General features: G+C 39.5%; 1 protein-coding gene and 1 long non-coding RNA gene across 24 annotated transcripts in view; one reads left to right on the forward strand and one right to left on the reverse strand.

Annotated features, from left to right (window-relative positions):
- Positions 1-4,488: 4,488 nt before the first annotated feature.
- The window catches only part of LOC140734773 (uncharacterized), a 65,318-nt gene continuing 43,528 nt past the window's right edge, over positions 4,489-26,278 (reverse strand). For 2 of the 5 annotated variants that reach the window (XR_012100617.1, XR_012100614.1), the window contains exons 2-5: positions 22,564-22,640; positions 20,776-20,883; positions 11,080-11,991; positions 4,489-5,030 (exon numbers count right to left, since the gene is read on the reverse strand). This is a non-coding gene — a long non-coding RNA (uncharacterized lncRNA). Of the gene's footprint in view, positions 5,031-11,079; positions 11,992-20,775; positions 20,884-21,203; positions 22,677-26,278 lie in introns of those variants that run through there. The other 3 variants (XR_012100616.1, XR_012100615.1, XR_012100613.1) reach the window with 3 other exon arrangements.
- LOC140734771 (serine/threonine-protein kinase WNK1-like) overlaps positions 22,649-26,278 on the forward strand; it is a 153,704-nt gene continuing 150,074 nt past the window's right edge. For all 19 annotated transcript variants that reach the window (XR_012100611.1, XR_012100612.1, XM_073059239.1 and 16 more), the window contains exon 1: positions 22,649-23,461. Coding sequence is in view for 17 of the 19 variants with exons in the window: in XM_073059239.1 (XP_072915340.1) it covers positions 22,649-23,461 (813 nt within the window). In the remaining 2 variants the exon portion in view is untranslated. The remainder of the gene's footprint in view (positions 23,462-26,278) is intronic.

A 26,278-nucleotide genomic window follows, 5' to 3' on the forward strand; every position in this document is an offset into this window, starting at 1 on the left:
CAGCTCCCTTTGCAATCTCAATCCCACATCCTGGCTACCATTTGAAGGCCTATATATGATTCCCATAATTTTTTTTTACTATTGCAGTTTCACAAACATTCAACATTCTCTGAAGGTCACTAGTTTGAGCCTTGGTTGAGGCTGTGTGTGTACCCTTGAGCAAGGCACTTAACCACACATTGCTCTGCGACGACACCGGTGCCCTTCTCTTGGACAATATCGGTGGCGTGGAGAGGGGAAACTTGCAGCTTGGGCAACTGCCAGTCTTCCATAAAATAAACCTTGCCCAGGCTTGCACTCTGGAAACTTTCCAAGGTGCAAATCCATGGCCTATCGAGTCTAATGGAGGCCTACCTATAGGTGTATATGAAAAATAAAACTATTTGAATGTTCTGAATAGGATACTTTGTAATATATATAATATTTTTCCAACTAGCAACAAAAAAGTGCTTAATATTGTGGCTTTGGATATGTAGTGAGATCCCTGTGACTGATGCAATCTAATGAGTTTTTGAATATCTGGTTGCAACTTGTTAAAAATAATCGAAGATCGCCTCTTTTCACAACATCAAGATGGTTATGAGCTTTTGAGAGCAGGTGAAGAGCTTGAATAAAACCACATTCAAATAAAGAACAGGTGGGAAATCCAATTAAAATCAACTTTGCTTTCTCCCAGAGCTGTGGAAACTTATTTTGAATATTACTAGTTATTCAGAAATTTTACTTGCTGTATTTGAATTTTGCTTGAACTGTTCGATCACTCTGCAGCTCAATAAGACATTTTCGCAATGTAGTGTCAACATCATTCACATTCACCCCAAATGGATCCACCACCCAATCTAGAGTACGCATCTCCATCAGGTCTCTGAACCGAAATTCCACATCAATGTGCAGTTGTTTCAATCAGATCATCATCTTGCAACGTCCAATATTGCTGCTGAAAAGTTTGAGTTTCCAAGGAAAGCGGCGATAGCCTCTTTGCATAATATGAGATTGCAGATTTTTCCTCGTAACTGCTTGTTTAATAGATGCAGCTTTTCAAATATTTCTGACTGGTAAAATATGTCAGACTCAGCAGCGACAATTTGTTCTCTAGGCTGTAGCACTTAGAAATGCTAGAATACTAACAAGAAAAGTGAATTGAACTTACTTTCAAAATATTAGTATCAGGGATTTAATGCAAGTTGCAGCCGTATTTAGTGATGCAGTGGCAGACTTCATGTGCTCTCATCTCTCTGCAGTTTAGCCGTTTCTGGCAGACGACCTTCTGCAGAAACTGTCATGTCATGTTTTCTAAGTATTATAACGCGCACAGGTCAGTGGAAGGCAAACAGTACCAGCCTCCTGCTGCAGCCAACCCCACCCAAGCTGCAGTTTGTGATTTGGGGTTGGACGTGGAGTGGGACTCAGTGAACCGTCCTGCAGGGTGTGAACGTGATTTGTGCGTGATCAAACAGGAGCAGAGATAACGATTGACAGCCACCCACCCCGCACCCACACACACACACACACACACACACACAGCTGTTTTGCTACTTCATTTGAACCATATAGCATATTTTCCCATTCATTACATTCAGAGTTCCAAATAAATTATATATATATTCATTTTTTGTTTATATATTTTAGTAATATTTCATTAAAACAGTAAACTTTGAGGAGTGGTGTCTCAGAAAGGCAGTGTCCATTATTAATGACCCCCAGCACCAAGGGCATGCCCTTTTCTCACTTTTACCATCAAGCAGGGGGTACAGAGGCCTGAAGGCACACACTCAGCTTCTTCCCCTCAGCCATCTGATTCCTAAATGGACTTTGAAGCTTTGGACACTACCTCACTTTGATTTAATATACAGTATTTCTGTTTTTAGATGTTTTAAAAAATCTATTCAATATAGGTAATTGATTTATTTGTTTATTTATTATTATTATTTTTATGTTTTTTTTTCTCTCTGCTAGGTTATGCATTGCATTGAACTGCTGCTGCTAAGTTAACAAATTTCACATCACATGCCGGTGATAATAAACCTGATTCTGACTTATCATGGCCTATTCAGAACCTCCTGTGGCTGGCACCCAGTTTCTTGTTTTTTACTTGTGGCCCCTACAAAATCCGGCACAGCCACCCGAGTGCCATATAGCCCACATTGAAAACCACTGCTTTAAATAATATATTGATCTGATTGGTTTCCTACCGTGTGGTTTGGGTGTTATTAGTGGTTATCTTTTAACAGGAAACTTTTGCAAGATGTCTCTTGCTTTAAAGTTTCAGCTGTGCTGAAGTTGTTCTCCCTTTGAATCAGAAGGATCAGGATTCGACAGGAAAGAACAAACATTTAAGCTGATGCTTAAGTGCATGACTTAGGTGTACTTTGTCAGTCATGCTGTATTTCTGGCCCTTCATGGTTCCTCTGGTGAATATTAAAGATCCCCAGACTCTTATTTGAAGACAACAAGGGAACTACTCCTGGTAACACACGGCCAGGCAGCATCGAGGCACAAGAGTAAACAGTCGATGTTTTGGGCCGAGACCCTTCATCAGGCCGAGAAAAAAAAGTCCTGTTGTTATGAGCAACTACCTCCAATAAAATGCTTCAAAAGTGTCAACATATTTTTCACTGTTTGTTTAGCTCTCAGCTGCCAACAAGTCTATGGCTTTACAGTGACTGCTCAAATCCACAAAATTAATCCAATGGTTTCAAGTGCTTTTCTTTGTACTCACAAGACATTACCCCACTGATAAGGCAAGCATTTAATATCTATTCCTAATTGTCCTTCAGAAGACTAAAATACCAGTGCAGTTCTATTGATGAAAGTATTCCCACAATGCTGTTTATTAGGAAGTTCCAGAATTTTGACCTGGCATCATTAAAGAAACCTCAACTGATACATTTTCCATTTAGGGTTATGTTTGACAGAAGATAACTTGTTGATGGAGGCAGTGCAGCTGCTGTCTTTGTCCTTCCACATGTTAGAGGCAAGAGCTTTGGAAGTTCTGTCAATGAGAGCTCAGTGGGTTGCTACAGTACAATTGGAGATGGCCACAGTGACACTGATGGACAGAGTGAAGTCTTGCAGCCACAAATGTGGTGTCAATCATGTGAGTAATTTCTCATGAGTGGGGTTGAGCTTCTTGAATGTTATTGGAATCATAGTTTTAGCTCAGGATTTTTAGATTTGCACTGAGTCAGAAAGTGAGTCATTCACCACTGGGTACCTATTCTTATTTTTGTAGCCACAGTACTGATATGGCTAGACCAGTCAAGATTCATGTCTGTGGTAAACCCATCCCCTCCCTCTACCCCACAGTATGTTGGAAACTTGGTGAAATTAAAATTGTTGAAATGACTAGTGTCAATTAGAGACTGGCGCTTGTGTGGCATCAATGTTATGTGCCACTAATTACCCCAAATACAAATGTTGAATAGATTGTGCTGCATGGGGGCATATAGTTTGTGAAATGAATTGAACACCGGTATACTCATTTCTTATCTTGTGACGAAAGGAAGTTCAGGAGGAGTAAACTGTTCCATGGAACTTGTGTGTGAAAGCTGAGGACTGTGATGACTGGCCTTCAACCTTACTCTGAACTTGTAACGACTTCAACCACTGCAGTTTTTTCCCCCTTTTTCTTTCCATTGACTTCAATTTTACTGCTTTTCTGGTGAAATGCTGTTTTGATATATCTTTATTCACCTCTGCTTTTAATTGTTCTGTCAAATTTTGGGCTGGCTGTAATGAGATCTGGAGTCATGTTGTAACAGAACCAAAACAAAGTGTCAATGAGCTGCCCATTTGTCCGTAAGAGCTACTTGATAGCACAGTCAATGTGATATTCCTTTGCTGTGCTGATGATTAATGATGGACTGAATTTCCAAATGCAGCTTGATAAATGCACCCAGGCAAATTTTACATTGTCCCTTTGTAACCACAATGGAGCAGATTGTTTTGTAGAACTACATAATCAATTCAATGCAATCTGTTGTTTCTTGATATTATACAAGGTGAGTGAAGTTGATTAAAGATTGACTTCTATGTCAAGGGAGCACCAGGAGAAGACCAAGAGGGACTAATAAGAGGAAGGTAAATATTTCTGCAATACAAATGTTAGATATTGCCCAACTCAACAAAGTGGAGTCTGTATACCTGCCACTGACTTCAACTATATAATTGAATAAGCAATATAAATACTGCAACTACAAGAATAAGTCAAAGGCTGGATATCCCACCTGCACAAGCAAAATGAGTAAGGTGAGTGTAACTATTTCACCATACAAGAAGCTTATCACTATTGATGAAAAGAATAGTCTAATGCATTGCTATTCTGTCAAACACATTAAATAATCATTCACTGTACCACCGACATCAATAAAATAAACCTAACTCACTGGCCTAGACTACTCTGATAACACCTCCCAAACATCCAGTTGTTATATTTTGTAACTTCAAAACATTAAAATAATTCAAAGGAAGACATGGGAGTCTGAAATGTGAGTTTAACTTTGTGTTTACTTTAAGTGAGGCATGCAAGTATCACGTGGGAATCTGATGCCATATGCACTTCACGCATTTATACATACAACTCATAATGAATTGTTTAAATGACCAAGAATGCTTAATCAAACAATATATTTACAATATTACTCAAATATTACTGAGATATTAAATACACAACACTCTTCCCTGCTTAACTATAAAGCCCAACTCAACAGAGAATGTATCTCAATTACATATACAGTATACTGTGTAATATAGCTACTATATACAGACATTCACAACATATTAAATTTTAAATGGCCCCATTCAGGTCTAAAAGATTTAATTTCTGTGTAGGATTTCTTACTCTGGTGGGATGACATCTTTCCTGACAAAGCAGGTCACACTTGACAGGTGAGACTTGTGGCTGTGAAACTGGACAATCCAACAGCATTTCCATGATCAGTCATCCTTTTGAATTCAACTTTGTAACTGTGTCCTGCAAGAAACAGAGCCCATCTCTGCGTTCATGCTGCTGCTGTTAGTGGAACACACTTCTGTGGATTGAAAATGGACACTATTGGTTGATGATCAGTGACAAGGGTAAACTCTCTCCCATACCAGTACTGATTAAAATGCTTTACACCCCAAAACCAGACTCAAGACCTCTCTTGTCAATCTGTTCATAACATTTCTCTGCAGCTGTAAGGGAATGTGATACAAAGACTATGGGGCGTTCACTTCCATCACCCATAACATGTGACATGACTGCACCTATAACATAAGGTGAGGCATCACAGGCAAACTTTACCAGGTGATGTGGATCATAATGTGTGACTACAGTGTCTGATGTCACCATTTCCTTTCCCTTTTGGAAAGCCACCTCACACTGCTTTGACCACTGCCATTTATTTTTAGCAAGTTGCTCACGAGTCATGTGGTGGCATGATGATGTATGTAATTCAAGTATTTATACATATAACTCATAATGAATTATTTCAGAGCAAGAATGCCTAATCAAACAATATATTTACAATAGTACTCAAATATTACTGAAATATAAAATAAACAACACCAGTCATTCATCAAGACAAACAAGGGCAGCAGGTGCATTAGATCATCACTGCCTAAATGTTTTCCTACAAGTCGCACACTATTCCAACTTGGCAAAATTGACCCTAATTCCATAGTTTGCAACAAACTATGTGGTGAAAATATTGTCACCATAAGAATTGCAGTGGTCCAAGAAGGTTCATCACCACTAACTTTACAAGTGCAATTAGGGATGGACAATTTATGCTGGCTTTGCCAAAGATGCCCAGATTCGAAAGAATGAGTAATGATAAAGATCTTGGCAGGACTTATCAGGCCCTATCAAGCCTCCAACATGCCTGAAACCTTGAGCTGGTTCTGGTTTCATCATTATTTTGATTTATCATGGATGTTTGGCAAAACTGCACCATTGAACATTATTTCAGAGACTACTTCACAATCAAAGACACTTTTGTGGGAATGGAGTCTTACAAAATCAAGAACAAATAAGGACCATAGTTTCCATCCCCAAAGAACATTAGTGAACCAGGTAAGATTTTATGATCTTCAGTAGTATCATAATCACTATTTCTACCACCGGCTTTAGATTGTTTTGTTCATCAAAATCAAATTTCTCAATGACAAAAAGATAATGCTAGAGAAGCAACTGTAATAGAGGCAAAGTTAATGTCATAGATCAAAATCACTTTGGGGTCTTATGTGTCTTGCTTTATTTCAAATTTCCACCATCTACTAATTCACTTTTAGATTTGAATTTAACTTCATCAATTCATATCTTTGGATTTCTAATCTATTAACATAATCACCAGGTGGCCATTCTAAACAGAATTTGCTAAGACATAAAACATAAAAACTTAATGGACTTAAAGATCTAAATATTTTTAAAACTTCCCAGTATCTTTCCATTTGTTTATGAACCTACAACTCAATTCACGCCTAGGTGTATTCTCATTCAATCTGCACCTGAACATTTTCACATAAAATGATATACAGATCTATTGTTTTACTAACTAAAAGCAATACCATATACTTATTTTCCCCAGTTCCTTCTCTCATCTCTGGTTAATACTGATGGTAGGTAGAAGGGAGTTGCATCCTGGTTAAGTGCCCATGCTGTTTATGTACTCAGCAGCCTCTTCAATCTGTAATGCACTACAACACACATAACAACGTCTTCATCCTATACAGGTAATGTAGCTTTCACCAGAATATCCCAACCACTGCATGTGAGTTTATTTAACACATCAAACAAATTTGAACTGGGCACTTTGAGACTGACATGACTCATTTCTCATGAATTTATGAAGTGCAGCATCTTTACCCACTTACGCCTCCACCAGGAGGGTCCACAAGCACAAAACTGTTGGTATGTCTCGTTATACACAAATACAGATGAAGTTAAATACTGTACCGATGAGTAGTTTTGTAACTTTAATTTGGTATCTGTAACTTAGATCTATCAGTGAGGTATAAGAATGGCTAGATACATTATCAGTATAACTTTGTTGGAGATTTTGTATATAATTACTTACTTGAAAATCAAATCTATGTAAACTCTTAAACAAGTGTTCTGTTTTGACCACAATATTCTGACCAAATAAATGCCAGAATTGCTATTCCTAATCCTTCAGAAATAAAAATATAAAACATGCAAAATCTTTAATGGGCAGCTAAAATCTTTTATTAAAACTGAAAATGGAGGGGATATAAATATATGACTTAAATACAAAAGCATGGGGAGGAGAGAAAAGAACAAAAGAAAAGATGCAAGATTGGGTGGAAGATAGGAGAGGTTAAAAGGCAAAATATATGTTTCTATAAGTTAAAAGGGATGTAATAGGGCAAATGAAGAAACAGAAGATTAAGAATGGGTTTTTTATGATATTAATGCTTTACAGATAATTAAATATTATTGAATGTATTCACTATAGTGATGTTGTAATTTGGCAGTCACTTTGCAAATGTTCCTACAAACAGCAACATAATAAAGATCAGGCTACTTTTCCTGAAATATAGGATGAAAAATAAATATTAATCAGGGCTCCAAAAGATGGGTTCAGAGGAAATATGGCAGAATAATTATTGTTTGAAATTGTTGTACTCGGTCTAGCTAAATTACTTTCAACCACAAAACTATCATATAGTACATTATGGAGACACAAGAAAAATTGCAGATGCTGGAAATTTGGATCAACACACACGAAATGCTGGAGGAACTCAGCTGGCAGGCAGCATCTACGGAGAAAGAACAGTAGATATTTTGGGTCGAGACCTTTCATTGGGACCTAATAATTATTTCTAAATTACTACTGATGAAGGGTCTTGGCCTGAAATATCAACTGTTCATTTTTCTCCACAGATGCTTCCTAACTCACTGAGTTCCTCTAGCATTTTGAATGTGTTGATCCATGTGGTACATTAAGATGTTTCATCCTTTCTTGGTGGCACTGACTTAAACTGCACTGAGAATCCATATCAATCCATGGCCTCCTCCACTGTCGAGATGAAGCCACACTCAGGTTGGAGGAACAACACCTTATATTCCATCTGGGTAGCCTCCAACCTGATGGCATGAACATTGATTTCTCTAACTTCTGTTAATTCCCCTCCTCTCCTCTTACCCCATCCTTAATTTTTAATTTAAAAAAATTATATACTTTTTTCTCTCTTTCCCTCTCACAATAACTCCTTGCCTGTTCTCCATCTTCCTCTGGCACTCCCATCCCCCTTTCTTTCTTCCAAGGCCTTCCGTCCTTTGATACTCCCCCTTCTCCAGCTTTGTATCCCTTTTGCCAATCAACTTTCCAGCTCTTAGGTTCATCCCTCCCCCTGTCTTCTCCAATCATTTCGGGTTTCCCTCTCCCCCTCCCACTTTCAAATTTCTTACTATCTCTTTTTTCTGTTAGTCCTGATGAAGGGTCTCTGCCCGAAACGTCAACTGTACTTCTTCCTATAGATGCTGCCTGGCCTGCTGCGTTCCACCAGGATTTTGTGTGTGTTGCTTGAATTTCCAGCATCTGCAGATTTTCTCGTGTCTGAGAATTCCAAGCAGGACCTCATAAAGGTAGTGCACATTCAGCTCAAAATTGTGTGATTCTTGTACTCCAATACCATTGCAACAGCAGTCATTTGACTCCCTAGTTTCTTATTGTAGTTGCATGTCAATTTCTTCTGCTTCACTCATTTGAACACCTAAATCCCTCTATCCTGTATCTAAAAATATTCTGTTTCATTTCTACCTTTTAAAATCAATGATATCTTATTTCTCCAGCTGTCTTCACATTGCGATTTGCGTTCATATAGTACTCTTATCATAACGCATCCAAATTATTATGAAACACTCAAAAACATATCTCATTTTTGCATCTCATATTCAGCTCAGAGACAGGACAAAATGCACTTAAGCTTCCTGCCATATCTGGAGGGAGCTAGGTAGGCTGCAGTTTCCCAAAACAAAGGACACCATATTCTGAGCACCAAATGCAATACACTAAATCTGAAGAAGTGGAAGTAAATCACTGACTCTGAACAGTGAGAAGGGAACTCCCCATAGCTGCACAGATCCAGCCAATGAGGTACAATGAAGTTAGATCCCATTTATGTTGAAATCATTAAACTTTCAAATAGTTTGAATATTATACCTGAAAGAAAAAGAAAAATAGAACTCGGAGATAAATTTGTAATACATTGGTTACAGTAATCTGAAGGCATCCTTTGGGTTGGATTAGAAAAAGAAAAAAAATTACTAAGAGAGAAAAGTCAATGGAATGCTTATTAAAAAAGCAGCTTGAAAGAGAATCTGAGGATATTTTGACCAAAATAGGTATCCACAATATACTTTGAACTTCCAGGAAGAATTTTATATGTTTTGTGTGAACGATAAACAGCAGAAGTTAAATGTAATTCAGGATTGGATATAGATCTGAAAAAGATACTTGATCAAAAGTGAGGGAACTGGTATAGTCTTAGACTGGGAGGAAGTGATGAGAAGCACTATAGCCATCAGTGGAAGAACCTCCGTGATTCATTATCCACATAAATGGCATTGAAAACAAATAAATGTAAGCTCAATCAATAAGCAGACAACATTAAAAAATAGAACTGGAGGATCAGATCAGAATGCACACTTAATACTATGTAAATGTTGTTACATCGTTGGTATGCCATTTTTGAAGAAAAAAGCCAAAAATATATATTTATATTTATATATTGTCTCAATGTAAGGACATATTTCAAGATGTATCACCAGAGAATTATGAAATGAAATCAGACAATGAATCACATGAGACATTTCTGCAGATGAATGAAAATTTGGTCCAATGTAGTAGCTACTCAGAAGAGTCTAAATTAGAGGATGATTGAGACATGAAGGCAGGTAATTGTGGAAAGGGAATTCCAGAGCTGAGGAACTTGACAAAAGAAGGAAGCACCATCAATGGTGGAGTAGTTAAAGTCAGATCATGAAGAGGCCAGAATAAAAGGAAAGCAGACATCTCGGGGTCCTTAGAAAAGGAAGGATTAAAAAAATATTGAAGGACATGTCCATGCAAGAAGTTGAAAATTAGCATGAAAGGTTTTAATTGGATCTTTTGTATAACAGTTGATCAGCAAATACAAAGATGGCAGTGAATGGGCAAAGCAAGCTAGGACACAAATAGCAGGCTTTTAAGCCTCAAGTTAGTAAAGAATGGAATGAACCAGCATGCTTTAGGATTCAGGCCTGGGGAATTTAAGCAGCAAAGATGCTAAGGCAGGGGTGAAGTATAAATACCATATACGTTGAAATGTCTAATGTGGTAGAGTTCATATCAGATGCCAAATATAAATCAAAGTTGCACATTTCTGGTTTGATTTCAGACAGGAAAAGGATGGCATTGCTGACTAAGGAACTAAGATTGAGACAGAAACTAAAATTGATGATGTTTATCTTTCCAACAAGTAAGTACATTGCATTTCATACCAGATGATAAACACTGCAGTCAGTGTGTGCTGGTGGCTTAGGGTAGACAGAGTGTTGATCAAGCGATAAGTTTGTCTTTGATATCATCAAGCTTCTTGAGAATTGTTGCTGCTGCAATCATCCAAGCAAGTGTAAAGTATTACATCCTACCACTGAATTCTGCCTTGTAGGAAGTGGAAAGACCTTGGGATATCAAGAAGTATATTGCTTACAACAGTATACTCAATCTCCAACCAGTTTTTGTAGCATAGGTATTTATGTTGCTTGCTCAGATTAGCTTCTGTTCAATGCTGTCTTCTAGTATACAGATGGTGGGAAACTTAACAGTGATAATGACAAGCACCTCTGGTAGACTTTGTCTTGTTGGTAATGGTCATTGCCTGGGATTTTTGGCACAAATGTTGCTCTCACATATCAGCCTATGTCTGAATGTTGCTTGGGTCGTGATGCATGCAGCATAAGCTGTTTTATTTGTTGATGAATTAATAATTACCATGACTCTTCTTTTCCAAACTGTCCCACATCACCAGGTTCAGGAAGTTATTACTCTACAACCATCGGACTCCTCAACCAGCAAGAATAACTTCACTCACCTTTTTGCTGAACTGACTCCACAACCTGTAGATTCACTTCCAAGGTCTCTTCAACTCATGTTCGTAGTATTATTTATTTACTTTTTGAAATTATTTGCATGATTTATCTTCTTTTGCATGTTGGCTGCTTGCCAGTCTTTGTTATTTATAGTTTATCAGCAATTCTATTGTCTCTCTTTATGTTCATGTGAGAAAATGAATCTTAAGGTAGTAAGTATATAGTGACACATACATACTTTGATAATAAAGTTACTTTGACTTTGAGTTCCGCACTCAATCACCAGTTCCATTGGTGTCAAGAGCAACTGCTGGCATCCCACCTTTAGAATTCAGCTGTGGTCCATGGTTGGACTAAGACTGTGGTGATGTTTGGAGTCTGGACCTGACTAATCCTGATGAAATCCAAACTAGGCATTGGTAGTTGGTTAATGATGAGTAAATGTTGTTTGATAGCAATGTCAATGGCAGGTTCCATTACTTTGCTGCTGATGGAGAGTAGATTGATTTGCTGGATTCAATTGTTCTGCTTTTTGTGAACAGGCAATTCTACAAATGCTTTTGTAGACATCAGTGTTTTCGCTGTACAGGAACAACTTGGCTTGAGGTGTAGCTTATTCCAGGGTGCAGTTCTGCAGTGCTACAGCTGGAATGTATTTGAAAACATTTAATAGAACTATTAAAACACATGGCACGAATGATGCACACACTTTCTCTGACAAATGGATGTTAGGAACTGAAATTAGCTGTAATGTTTTGCAGCTAGATCGTGGAGGAAGTATGTGGTTTAAACATGCCATCTTGGCCTGTTAGTTTCTGCTTTCCTTCCCCTGAAACAATAGCTTTTGCATCTTCATTATTATACACTGTTTGTGACTTCTATGTCTTGTTCCATTTCCTTTGTGACTTTTTGATCTGAAATCACAAGATGTTGAAATGATCGGTGTGAATAAATACTGTACATTTATTTCCGTTTCACAAGCACTCCTAAATGGTGCAAATGTTGCTGGTATTTCATGCCACTTGTATATTATTACTGAGGTTAATAAAAAAAACTGCAAGACTTCAAATCAGATTGAAAACAGTGAAGAACATTTTTAAATACTTATTTATTCAAATAACCAAAATAATTTTCCTTTTAAATCTACATATGTATTTGGTGAGTTTGAGATTATGGAGTCCTATAATTTTTACTGGTAAGTCAATAGAGAGTTTCTGAGGGTCTGAAATTTATGTAATTTCCCTGCAATTTTTTTTTGGAATCGCCAGTGAAAGATTTTTCCCTATCCTGTATCACTAAAACATCTATAACCATAGTCACAAATAACCCTGACTATAGCCAGCTCCTTCATCACTTGTCATCTTGCTCAGCACTCTGCACCCTTTGGCTTTGGCATATAGCCTTCTCTTATTTTCTTTCTTTGTTGTTTCAACTTTGTTGGTCTCTTTTACTTGGTTCCACTTTTATCCATGTCAATGTTTCTGGCATATATCTGTAAATTGTTTTTCGTACCACCCTATGCCACCATCCCCAGAATCTCACAAAGACTCAATTTCTGATCTTACTCATTCTCATCTATATGTTAGTGGAGCAAGCTTGTTCACAACTATGGTAAACACGAGGAAATCTGCAGATGCTGGAAATTCAAGCAACACACACAAAATGCTGGTGGAACACAGCAGGCCAGGCAGCATCTAAAGGAAGAAGCAATGTCAATGTTTTGGGCCGAGACTCCCTCACTATAGGGAACATCCTCACCACATCCACACTATCTGCACCTTTCAACATTCGATGAGATCTCCCCTCATTCTTGTAAATGATAACAAGTTCAGGTCCAGAGCTATAAAATGTTCTTCAGATGATAAGCCTTTCATTTCCAGAGTTATTTTCATGAACTTCCTTTGAACCCACTCCAATGTCAGCACATCTTTACTTAGATAATGGACCCAAAACTGCTCACAATACTCCAAGTGAAGCCTCAGCAATGCTTTATAAAGCTTCAGTATTACATCCTTGCTGTTATATTCTAGTCCTCTTGAAAAGAATGCTAACATTGCATTTGCCTTCCTCACCACAGACTCAACTTGTGAATTGACTTTTAGGGAATCCTGCACAAAGACTCCCAAGTCCCCTTACTCCTTGTATTTTTTAATTTTCTCCCCACACTTTTATTTCTTCTACCAAAGTGAATGCCACACACTTTCCAACAGAGTATTCCACCTGCCAATAATTTGCCCATTCTCCTAATCTGCCTAAGTCCTTCTGTAGCCTCCCTGCTTCCTCAGAACTACCTGAGCCTCCACCTAGCTTTGTATCGTCCACAAACTTGGCCACTAAGCCATCAATTCCATCATCTGAATCTTTGACATAAGGTCCTAATATTGACCCTTGAGGAACACCAGTAGTCACTGGCAGCCAATCAGAAAAGGCTCCCTTTATTCCCACAGTTTGCTTCCTGCCATCAGCTCTATCCATGCTAATATCTTTCCTGTAATACCATGGGCTCTTCTCTTGCATAGAGACTCATGTACAGCACCTTGTCAAAGGCCTTCTGAAAATCCAAGTACACAGTATTCTCCCTTGTCTATCCTGCTTGCTGTGTCCTCAATTCCAACAGGTTTGTCAGGCACTATTTTCTCTTAAGGAAACCACGCTATCTTTGATCTATTTCATCATGTGTCTCCAAGTATCCCAAAAACTCATCCTTAACCATCAACATTGACCTAACCACTGAGGTCAGGCTAACTAGCTAAATTTCCTTTCTTCTGATTCCCTTCCTTCTTGAAGAGTAGAGTGACATTTCCAATTTTCCTGTCCTTTGGAACCAAACCAAAGTCCAATGATTCTACTGTTCAGAGGCCTTTATATAACTCCCATCAGGGTCTTTTTACCTTTGCAGTTCCTTAACTCTATTCACGTTGACTCTACATCTTCTGATCCTATGTCTCATCTTTCTAAGGATTTCATTTCTTTTTTAACCAACAGAGCCACACCATCCCCTCTGCCTAAATGCCTGTCCTTGGAATAAGATCCCAACTGTAATCTTCTTCCAATCATCAATCAGTGATGCCCACAAACAAATCCTGCCAATTTCTAAGTGCGCTGCAAGATCATCTACCTTGTTCTGTATACTGTGTGCATTCGAATGTAACACCTTCAGTCTTGTATTCATCACCCTTTTTGATTTTGTCCCCGTTACACTGCAACTCATTCCACTAACTGCAATTTTGCGCTATCATCTGCCTTTCCTTCCTGACAGCTTCACTACATACTGCCACTTCTTGTATACTAACTGTCCCAACCTCAGCCCTATCACCTGTTTTCCACTCCCCTGCGAAATTAGTTTAAACCCTTGCCAAGTTGTAGCAAACCTGCCCACAAGTATATTGGTCCCTCTTGGTTTCAGGTGTAACCCATCTCTTTTGTATAGGTCATTCCCCATAAGAGATCCCAATGATCCAAAAATCTGAAACTCTGCCCCTTGCACCAGTTCCTTGGCCATCCATTCATGTGCCAGATCATCCTATTCTTACCCCCACTGCCACACGGCACAGGCAGCAATCCAGCAAATACAGCCCTGGAGGTCCTTCTTTTCAGCTTTCCACCTAGTTCCCTAAATTCTCTTTTCCCTTTTCCAACCTATGTTATTGGTGCAAATATGTGCCAAGACTTCTGGCTGCACCTCCTCCCCTTTAGAATGCCATGGACCCAATCCAACATGTCCCTGACCCTGGTACCTGGGAGGCAACATAGCATTTGGGTGTCTCTATTGTGTCCATAGAATTTCGCATCTACTCCTCTAACTATGGAATCCTCTATCATTACTGCAGTCCTCTTCTCCCCCCTTCGCTTCTGAGCCACTGCCCCAGATTCAGTGCTACAGACCAGGTCTCTGCAGCTTCCTCACCCCGCCCCACCCATCCCCATCAGTATCTAAAATTGTATACTTATTATTGAGGGGAAATTTGTACTGGGTGCCCATTTCCTTTCCCTCTCCTGATAGTCACCTAGGTACCTGCTTCCTGGAACTTAGGGGTGACTATTTCCCTGTAGCTCCTGTCTATCACCCCCTCAGTTTCCCATATGACCCAAATGCCATTAAGCTGCAGCTCCAGTTCTTTAACATATTCTCTGAGGAGCTGCAGCTTGGTGCACTTGGTGCAGATGTGGTTATCCGGGAGTCTGGAGGTCTCCCTGAATTCCTACATTTTACACAAACAGCCCTGGAGCCATTCTCACTGCTCTAACTATGTACCAACAGATGAAGAATGAAAAAGGAGAAACTTACCAGATATGTACCTCACCTAAGCCTGTTCTCAATGAGCACTGATGAGCAAAAGCCTCTCCAGTCTAACACTGATCCACTCCAACAATGGCCACTTCGTTTTAATATTTCAGGAATTCTGTAACTGACGTGATCTAAAATTATCCATTAATTTTGATGGTAATACCATGCATCAATATTGAAGTCTAGTCTGATTTTACAGGGATATTTAGATTCTAGGCCTTATTACAGCCCAGGTCGAAATATGGACTAAAGAACTGAAGTCTTGGTGACTGCCTGTGATACTAGAGCAGCATTTGATTGAGCAATGTGTCAACGACCTGAGTAAAACATACGTCAATGGGTATCTAAGTGAACACACAGTTTGGAGTCTACCTCCCAAAAAAAGGCTTGTTCTAGATGTTGGGAGTTAAACTAACCCAGTCCCAGAATATAACCGCAGGAGATTCTCAGGCCATTGTCCAGAGCCCAATCATTGTCAGCGGCTTCTTCAATGGCCTTCCTTCCATCACAATGTCAGAAGTGTGATGTCCACTGATTATAGTGATAGTTTAATCTATTAACTCTGTAGAAAATTACGGAGTCCATGCCAGTCTGCAGCAAAACTTAGACAATATTCAGGCATGGGCTGACATGTGGCTAAGAATGCTGCCACAAAAGTGATGATAATTATCCTTAAGAATATGAGTCCACCCCCTCTTATTCTTCAAAGGCATTATCATGATCAAGCGCCCTACCATCAAGCTGCTGCTGGTGGGAGTGGTGGGAGATTGGGGGTGATTATTAAGCAGAAGCTCAACTGGACTAGCTGCATAAATACTGAAGCTATAAAAGCAGATCAGAGAGTGACTCACCTCTGACACCCAAGCCCTTTCCATTATTTACTAGGCTTGTTTTAGGAATTAAATGGAACACTCTTCACTGATTTGGATATGTGCAACACCAACAACATTCAGTTAGGTCAACACCATCCATGATGAGGCATATTGTTTGACTGGTATTGCATTCACCAATATGAAAATTTCTTTCTTCCACTGCTGGTGCACAGTGGCCACGTTGTTACCATCTAAAAATGCATTGCTATCACTCTGGGTCTAAGTCCTGGAAGCTCATCAGAAGCATTGCAATGATACAGAGACTACATGCCTGTTTGCCTGAGATACTCACTAAATTTACAAAACCCACAAAACCAATTGGCCAATGTTCAGTGTCAAAGTTTTTGTTTGTTTAATTTTTGAGCTGTCTGGCAGTTAAAGGCATAGTTCAAATTATAGGGCATCTGTAGTCTGTTTGCCAGAATGAAAGTAACATTGAATTAAATGCAAATCCCCAAAACATAACTACTGGTTAATTGTACCGTAATAGTAACATAACGTCAGTCATTTTGTTTATTTAAAATATCAAAATAACAAATATAGTATGTTAAAAATCTCTGGTTCTTAAGAAAATGAGAAATTTATGCTTTTCAAATCAAGAACTTGAATGCTGGGTAGAAATCATTTTCATAATTTCTAACCCAGGTTTTCTGAGGAAGTATGGGCTAGGTTCAGAGAGATGTTTCCTCTTTAATCCTTCACAATTCCTCAAACTCCTAATGAAATATAGCAGCTGATGTGGCTTCTTTTTAATTGCATCAATATGTTGGGTCCAGGATAGATCTTAGAGATGTTAACATCTGGGAACATTAAACTGCTCATCCTTCCCACTGCTGACCCCTCAATGACCTCCTAGTTTTCCCTTCCTGAAGTTCACAATTAATTCCTTGGTCTTACTGATGTTGAGTGCAAGATTGTTGTTGCAGCACCACTCAACCAGCCGATCTATCTCACTCTTGTACATCTTATTTATGTGTTTCTTGTTCAAACCTAAATCATTGGGGCCATTGATATTTGAGTTTATTATTTAGTTATGTACTTATTTTATTGAGATACAGGATAACCAGTACATCTTTGGACTGTGGGAGGAAACTGGAGCATCCCGAGAAAACCCACGCGGTCACGGGGAGGACGTACAAACTCCTTACGGGCAACGGTGGGAATTGAACCCCGGTCGCCTGCACTGTAAAGCATTGAGCTAACCACTGCAATATTTGAATATTTTAGTATTAACATTCAAATAATGATATAGGGATAACAATGAAGTACATTTGTAGATATTTAAGTCGTCCATACTCTGCCCAACTTTCTGATAGTGGTAAGATGCCTAATTGATAACTCAGTCTCTGACATTGATCAACCAAGTTCAACCATGTTGCCTCCAGCTTTAAGAATGGCATCCTGCTAATACCGCTAGTGAAAATTATTTCAACTTTTATAGTTATGTTACAAAATACGTATGGCTAGAAACTGAGTTGGCACCAAGAACCATACATACATAGAGCAAGCTTCTACTGGTCTGTCTCTTTCCATAAAAATACAGAAGCCCATTGCCTAGGAAATTAATTATCTTAACGAAAGTAATACTTTCACTTAAAACAACTATTATATCCAATTTACATTGGAAAATACGTCTATACTCCCATCTATAAAAGCCCATAACCTAGCAGTGGTGCCTTTTAAATCCCTGGTGAATATGAAGCTTGAATGTGCTCCAATTTGCCCACAGAAGCAACATGGCCAAAGCAGATGCCATCTCATTGGCTCTTCACACAACTCTAGAACATTTGGAAAACAAAGATGCATACATCAGGATGCTCTTTATCGATTTCACCTCACCATTTAATATTATTATCCCCTCAAAACTAATCAGTAAACTCCAAGAACTGGGCCTTAATACCCCCTTTGGGCAAATGGATTCGGGATTTCCTCACTTGCAGACCCCAGTCAGTTCAGTTTGGTGAAAACATCTCTTCCACAATCACCATCAGTGCAGGTGCACCACAGGGCTGGGTGCTTAGCCCCCTGCTCTACTAGTTCTACACCCAAGACTGTGTGGCTGAGTACAGCTCCAAGACCATATTCAAGTTTGCTGATGACACCAGTGTTCTGGGCCGTGATGAATCAGCACACAGGAGGGAGATTGAAAACAACCTCTCACCCAATGTCAACAAGACCAAGCAACTGACTGTAGACTTCAGGAGAGAAACTAGAGGTCCATGAGCCAGTACTCATTGAGGATCAGAGGTGGAGTGGGTCAGTAACTTTAAATTCCTGGGTGTCACTATCTCAGAGAACCTGTCCTGGATCTAGCATATAAATGTAATTGCAAAGAAAGCACGACAGCACCTCCACTCAATCGCTTTTATGTTCGGTTCTATGTCGCTAACTCTGAGCCTCTGAGGAAAGCCACTGTTACAACCTGCAACCTGGTCATCTCCGAGGCTGAGGTACGCAGTTCTTTGCAACAAGTGGACAGTCACAAGGCTGTGGGACCGGACAGCATCCTAGGGCGAGTACTCATGATGTGCGCAGCACAACTGACAGGTGTGACAGTTCTAATCTGACACTGACACTTCTAATCTCTCCTTCTCCCAGTGTAGAGTGCTCTCTTGCTTAAAATTATCCACCATTGTCCCTGTACCAAAGATGACCAAGGTAACATGCCTGAACAACTGGTGTCCTGTCGCACTCACCTCAATAGTAAGCAAATGCTTTGAGAGGCTGGTCAAGGATTACATCTGCAGCTTGCTATTACCCAAACTGGACTCCCTACAATTTGCCTACCAACACAACCGATTGACAGATGACGCAATAGCCACTGCTCTTCATACCATCCTTACACATCTGGAGAAGGATGCTTGTGTGAGAATGCTGTTCAGCATTCAACACCATAGTTCCATCCAGGCTCGACAAGAAGCTCAGAGACCTCAGCCTTGTACAGTTGGATCCTGGACTTCCTGTCAGATCGCCAGCAAGTTGTAAGAGTGGGCTCCCTCACTTCCAACCCTCTGATTCTCAATACAGGAGCCTCTCAGGGCTGAGTACTGAGTCCCCTTTTTTACTCCCTGTATACCCATGAATGTGTCGCCACCCACAGCTCCAAACTGTTAATTAAATTTGCTGACGACACTACATTGATTAGCCTTATCTCAAACAATAATGAGGTGGCCTACAAGGAAGAAGTCATCTCTCTGACACAGTGCTATCAAGAAAACAACCTCTCCCTCAATGCTGCAAAAACAAAGGAGCTAGTTGTGGATTACAGGAGGAATGGAGAAGGGCTAACCTTTATTGACATCAATGGATTTGGGGTTGAGAGTGTAAACAGCTTCAAGTTCCTCGGCATCCACATCACCGAGGTCCTCATGTGGTCTATACACACCAGCTGTGTGGTGAAGAAGGCACAACAGCGCCTCTTTCACCTTAGACAGTTGAGGAAGCTTGGTACGGGCCCCCAAATTCTAAGAACTTTCTACAGGGGCACAATTGAGAGCATCCTGACTGGCTGCATCACTGCCTGGTACGGGAACTGTACCTCCTATGATTCAGGACATTTACAAGGACAGGTGTGTAAAAAGGGCTGTAGGATCATTGGGGACCTGGGTCACCCCAACCGCAATCTATTCCAGCTGCTACCATCCAGGAAATGGTACCGCAGCCAGGACCAACAGACTCTGGGGGGCAGCTTCTTCCACAAGGCCATCAGACTGATGAACTCATGCTGATTTGAGTGTACTCTATGTTACATTGACTGTTCTATTTATTATAAATTATTATGATTGCACATTGCACATTTTGATGGAGACGTAACATAAAGATTTTTACTCCTCATGTATGTATGTGAAGGATGGAAGAAATAGTCAATTCAATTCAACTTCCTTAGAAGTCTGTGGCAATTCGGCATGTCAACAAAAACCTTGACAAACTTCTATAACTGTGTGGTGGGAAGTGTATTGACTGGCTGTATTACCACCTGGTATGGGAACTCCAATGCCTTTTAGAGAAAAATACTACAAAAGGTAGTGGACTTGGCCCAGTACATCACAGGTAAAGCCCTCCCAACCATTGAACATATACATCTACATGAAACGTTGTTGAAGAAAAGCAGTAGCTATCATCAAAGGTCCTCATCACCCAGGCCATGCTCTTTTCTCATTGCTGACATCAGGTAGAAGGTACAAGCGCCTCAGGACTCACTCTGGCAGGTTCAAGAACAGTTACTATCCCTCAACCATCAAACTCTTGGAACTAAAGAGGATAACCACACAGTCTATTTCTGGTGTTCACACAACCAAATGATCTCACTTTAAGGACTCTATTTTGTTATTTCATGCTCTGGTTACTTATTGCTATTTATCCCTGCATTTGCAGTTTGTTGACTTGTGTGCTCTTGCTGTTTCATTGATCCTGTTTATAGTTACTGTTCTATAGATTTGCTGAGTATGTCCGCGGGAAAAAGAATCACAGGGTTGAATGAGGTGACATGTATGTGCTCTGATAATAATTTTTACTTTGAACTTTGAAATAAAACTCACAGAGTAGGCCATGCGGTCGTTTGATCGTGTCCCGCTGTTCAATAAAATCTTAGTTGATCTTGTGTCTTGTCCATGTTACCTCGTCGTTTTCGTAATCCTCTAATTTTCCTGATGTACAGAATAAATATTCTAATAATTTAAGATGTGTAGGAAAACAAATGAAAATAACACGTTTCACCTGGATTTAGTTTTACTTTAATTCCTTCTACGATGCTGCAACACCCCAGGATCTTAGTTCCGGAAATTGAAATAAAATTTATTCTGATCAATGAAATACATCGTAAACTCTTTAGTAATTTGCCTGGTCTTTTCAAATGCCGTGACAAGTATTCTGCATTTTAAAAAAAATTCAGATTGGGTCCATTTCCAGCGGTTTTATTTAACTTCAGACCGTGGACCGAGCAAGCGAGAATTTCACTATCACGCACCGAAATATTTCCGTATGATTTATGTCAAGTGTACTTTAAAGACGGACGAGGTGCCGGCAACTGTATATTTTTTTCACACAGATATACTCGGCCAATAAATGAAATGAATGACCAAGTAATGGAGACGCCACCTCACCCCCACCCTTGGCGCACTCTGTACATCCTCCTGATTCACCCCATTGTCCACATCACGTGCCGACCTCAACGTGCTTGCCGCTCGCTCCACGCAAAGAGTGTGTGTGTGTGTGTGGGGGGGGGAACAAATGAACGCCAACCAACTGAAAAGCCGGAGCTGCATGATGGAAATTGTAGTTCAAGGATTTTTTCCGGCGTCGTTCAAATTACGTTGTGTCTTCGGGATGTCCGTTGGCGGAGTAAAACTACGTTTCCCATATACCTTCGCAGCGGGTAATGCGCACGTGAGTTTGACGTCCTGAGCTCGAGCGCTGAGCTTCTCGGTAGGTCTCAGTCAGTCAGTGAGTGGAAGAGAGTGTGTCCGCCATTTACAGTTGGGAAGAAAAGAGCGTGTATGTATCTCGGATCTGACAGACGGAAGAAGCACCCATCTTCGTGCCCCCCTTCTTACCTGGGGGGCCCGGGCTCTAATCTATTATCATTTGTCAGAAGTGGAATGTTGGCGATTTTGTTTTGTTGAAAAACCAGTTACAGTGGAAGAGGGGAAGAAGCCGGGATGTTACGTATGTGGAAGGGACCGCAGTGAGAGCCTCTCCCCGGGCAGCTGGATGTTACCCTGTGGTTTCCATTGTTGCTTCCAGGCCTTTCCTGAGCGACGGTCCTGTCTTGTCATCATCATTTGTTGACTTTTTCGGACAAGCTCGACATATTCATCGCATCCATTTTGAAAGCTCTGGAACTAGAGCCTTTACGGACATCGACGGAACAGTTGTGGCGCTGTACATCATCACTGTTTTAAAAAAAAAGGTCTCCACATAATCGTGATCTTGAGCTGTTCTGCTGTTGAGAGAATTGTACAGATTGTTGCTTTGATTGTACTTTTGGAGGAGGGACAATTTTAAAATTGGAGCTTAAAACGAGGGAAAAAACTGACTGTTTTCACTGATCGTCTTCTCGATTCCATTTTAAATTCCTGTATTCTCTTGAGAAATTGAGATTGAATGAAAGCAGTTTCGTCTTTTTAAATTAAGGATGGATGAATCACATCATATTGTTTATCATGATGTATTGCAACTGACTGAGATGGACAGTATTTTGTGTCTCTTTTTTAAAGGAACGTCAGTGTTCCAGGGATCCTACCCTTTGCACAAAAATAATATGGAATTATTTTGTATTTAAAAAAAAAATCAGCTTGCAGTCGTCTCGTAGTTAAAGAAAAGATTACCTGTCCCTTGTGTTGAAATCTTGGGTTAGTGAGGAACCTCTACATTTTGTTTCGAAGCCGATAGCCAGTTGGTTTTCCTGTGGCAATGTCAGAAAGCGCAGACAAAATTGATTCATTATTGCGACCTCCTAAAAACGGTACCAATTCTAGTTCTGACACGACAATAGGAGAACGTTTTGGAGTAAGTATGAGAAAAAAGGAAGAGTTCAACGCCCTCAGGAGGCGGAGGCATACAATGGACAAGGATAGCAAAGCAGAACACCAACGTTTTATTAGGAGGAGTGTGATCTGCGATTCTAACGTAACCGCATTGGACCATTTACCTAGTAAAACCAGCATTATCGTTTCTCCGCCTGAGTCGGATAATACAACCATATTAATAAGTGGTGTTACCAATAATAGCGAAACGCGGCCTCCAATACAAGTAACTACTGTTGACCCAGTGTCTGCTGCAGTTTCTGTAATTGGCGAAGAAAAATGCGAAAACTGTACTGATGGCAATGCGAAAGATGAAAGTAGGGTCGCTGGTATTGGTGATGAACCATCTCGGCCCCCTATCCGATCGCCCGATGTTTACGTTTGCAATCATGCCGCAAATACAGTTGGCGGCATCATCAGCAAAGACAGAAAAAAGCAAAAAGCTGTTCCAATCAGGGAGGAGGTTGAGTCGAAAGTCAGCGAGGAGGACAGTGCGGAGAACCGAGAAGCGGAGGAGGCAAGAAATCTCGAGAGGAAGGCGCAGGAAGATAATGAAGAAATAGAGACAAAGGCTGTGGCAACTTCCCCTGATGGGAGGTTTTTGAAGTTTGACATAGAAATTGGGAGAGGATCTTTCAAAACTGTCTATAAGGGTCTAGACACGGAAACAACTGTTGAAGTAGCCTGGTGCGAATTGCAGGTAAATTTAATGTTTCCGCGGGAGGTAGTTTGGAATAATTGAGAGATCGCCTTTATATTTTGTTAAATCAGCGTTGACTCTTTGAGTGCGGGGAAACCTAGTAGTACCAAAAATGGTGTCATTATTTTGGTAGAGTGTTAAACTGGGGTTGATAAACACATCTTTGCCACAAAGGAGCATAGTTTGAAGAAGAAAAAGTTTGGTTTTTTAAAAAAAAGCTGATTGCTTTTCTTGACCTGACCTTGCTCAATTTAATAATTGGCTACTTATAATTTTCTTGTGTGAACCCAGTTACTGGACATTGGCAATTTTTCCATTTCAGATGCATTAATATTGAACAGGTAGTGAATTCTAATAGGGATTAGCAAGTTCTCTGTTGAATTGGCTGTCTTTTGTGCCACATTGTTGAGTGAGTTTTTTTGGGCTTCTACCAGCAGTTACCCAAATTAGCTGACATGGGACAGAGTCGATGCTGAATTAGGGTGTTTCTTAAGTTTGCACAGTTTTGTTTTACTTTTGTGATGTCTAAGATCTTCAGTAGACATTTCTGATTATCGATTAATTATTGTGCAGCACAGTAATTATTGAAGAGATTGTAGTGAATGCTTTGTGTGAATTTGTATATTACTATAAATGCACATCATCATCCTGAAAGGTAATAATGCAGATTTATGAAAAAAATCAGCTTAGTGCCAGAAAAGTCTCAGATTGTGCAAACATTTCTTGCAAAAAGCTAAATGTTACACAATTATCACATTTAATGTTGCACAATTGACAGAAAGTGAATGACCAGATAATTTGTTTTAATGTTATTAATTAAGGAATTGGCAGAACCTTGGACCTGTCCACTGCTCTTAGAAAACTGTCTGGGATCTTTTATGAAGATGGGCATGAATGTGACACCATTTGATTAGGTTGTATCTGGGCCAATGCAGTGCTGCCTTTGTAATGTCTCATGTAAGAGATGGATGTAGTGGAAGTTCAAAAATGCAAGGCTAGAATTACCTTTCCTACTTTTCAGGTGTGCAAAATTATTTAAAAAAAAAATCACCTGCCTTGGGAAGTTCCTTGGTTCTTTATCACTTCCATTGCTAGCTTTTCTGAACTCTGGGGAAGCTTGAATAGCAGTACTGAAGTTTGAAGTTGGGTCAAATATTTAATTATTCGCTACCTTCAGTTCTGTTTCAACTTGAGCTCTTACAGTCACTTTGAAGTTCTCATGACTTGTTGGCTTGACGATTTATTCCAGATAGGCATTGTAATTTTTTTTTCTAGTTAAATAGCATCAACCTGAGATGTTAATCTTTTCTTTCCTTTTTCCCCACAGATGCTGCCTGACCCATTAAATACTTTGTGTATTTTCTACTTTCAGTTACTTTTGTTTCTAACTTACAACAGCTGCTGTTTTAATCACTGTTGGTTTTATATTTTTGTGCTCTATGCATTAATATTTTAAGTAAATAGGGTACTACATTATTAAATTTTGTTATTTTTCTAAATTCTTCATTGACTGCAGAAAAATGATTTATGCAGGATGTTGGCTGACAATTTAAAGGTATTAAAATATTGCACAAAAATGAATACAAAGTTTGAACATAAAGCTGTCTTACAAACCTTGTGAAGTGTAGTTGTGCTAATCTATTTAAATATTATGCACATGATAAGTCAGAGAATAGTGTAGTTTAGAGAATGCTCCATCAATGATCCTTTCACTCTTAGTTGAGAAATAGGAATGTTAAATTTAATTTGCTATTCAGAAAATGAAGCTATTTATTTATATTCATAGACTTAAAATATTCTGGGCATGGGCTAACAAGTGGCAAGGACAGATAATTGGGACTGTGTTTCTGATATCACATAAATTGAAAATTTATTTGGAACTATATCATTATTATCTCAATCATTGGACCCAAATCATGGAGGTTCTAACTTAGAACTCTGTGGTAGTAGTCAACTAGCAGAGGACTGGTGTTTCATGAGGCTCATAAGTTTAAGGGTTGAAAATTTTAAACTTAGCAGTGACAGCTAACTTTAAAATAAAAAGATATTAGATTCTTATTGAGGTACTCCTTACAGGCAGCGGTTGGATTGAACCTGGGTCATCTGTATTGTAAAGCATGCTGTTATGCTGTCCCTTTAAATACCTTTATCTCTAAATACTTAAGCTGGGCTTCTTGTAATTTTTGTACCTTGATCAAATTCTGGCATGGTCCAAAGAATAAAAGACTCAGCCTAGCTTTTCGTAACTAAAATTTTGTTGGCCTGGCAACATCCATGTTAATCTTCTCTGCACCCTCTAGTGGTATTACATTTATCCTCTAATGTGGCAATCAGAACTGTATGCATTCCTCTAGCTGTAGCCTCTCTGGTATTCTGTGCCTCAGCCAGTAGGGTCAGTATATCATCTAAGGTATCTTAACCATCTCTCTTGTGTCTATAAGGATTTGTAGATATGCACTAGGAATCTCTATGTTCCTCAGTGGGGGCGGGGGGGAGGGATTGTAGAAGCTAGAAATATGAAAAGGAAAATGCTGGGGACATTCAACGGATCAGACAGTCTTTAAAAAAGAGGGTTAATGTTTTAGATTGAAGGCGTTTCATTAAAATTGAATAGTGAGAAAATATGGTAAGTTAACTTTCACAGAGTGCAGTGAATGGATTGATGGCACAAGCGATGTCTTTAATAGAGTGAAGCTAGTGTTGCTGTGGTGATAAGCTGTGGATGAAGATATCTGGTCAATAGGCTAAAGAAGACAGAGCACCTAAACTAAGAAGATGAAAGTTGCATCAAGTGTGCAACAGGCAAGGTCATGCAAA

This window comes from Hemitrygon akajei, chromosome 10 (genome assembly GCF_048418815.1).
Source record: "Hemitrygon akajei chromosome 10, sHemAka1.3, whole genome shotgun sequence".
NCBI lineage: Eukaryota > Metazoa > Chordata > Chondrichthyes > Myliobatiformes > Dasyatidae > Hemitrygon > Hemitrygon akajei.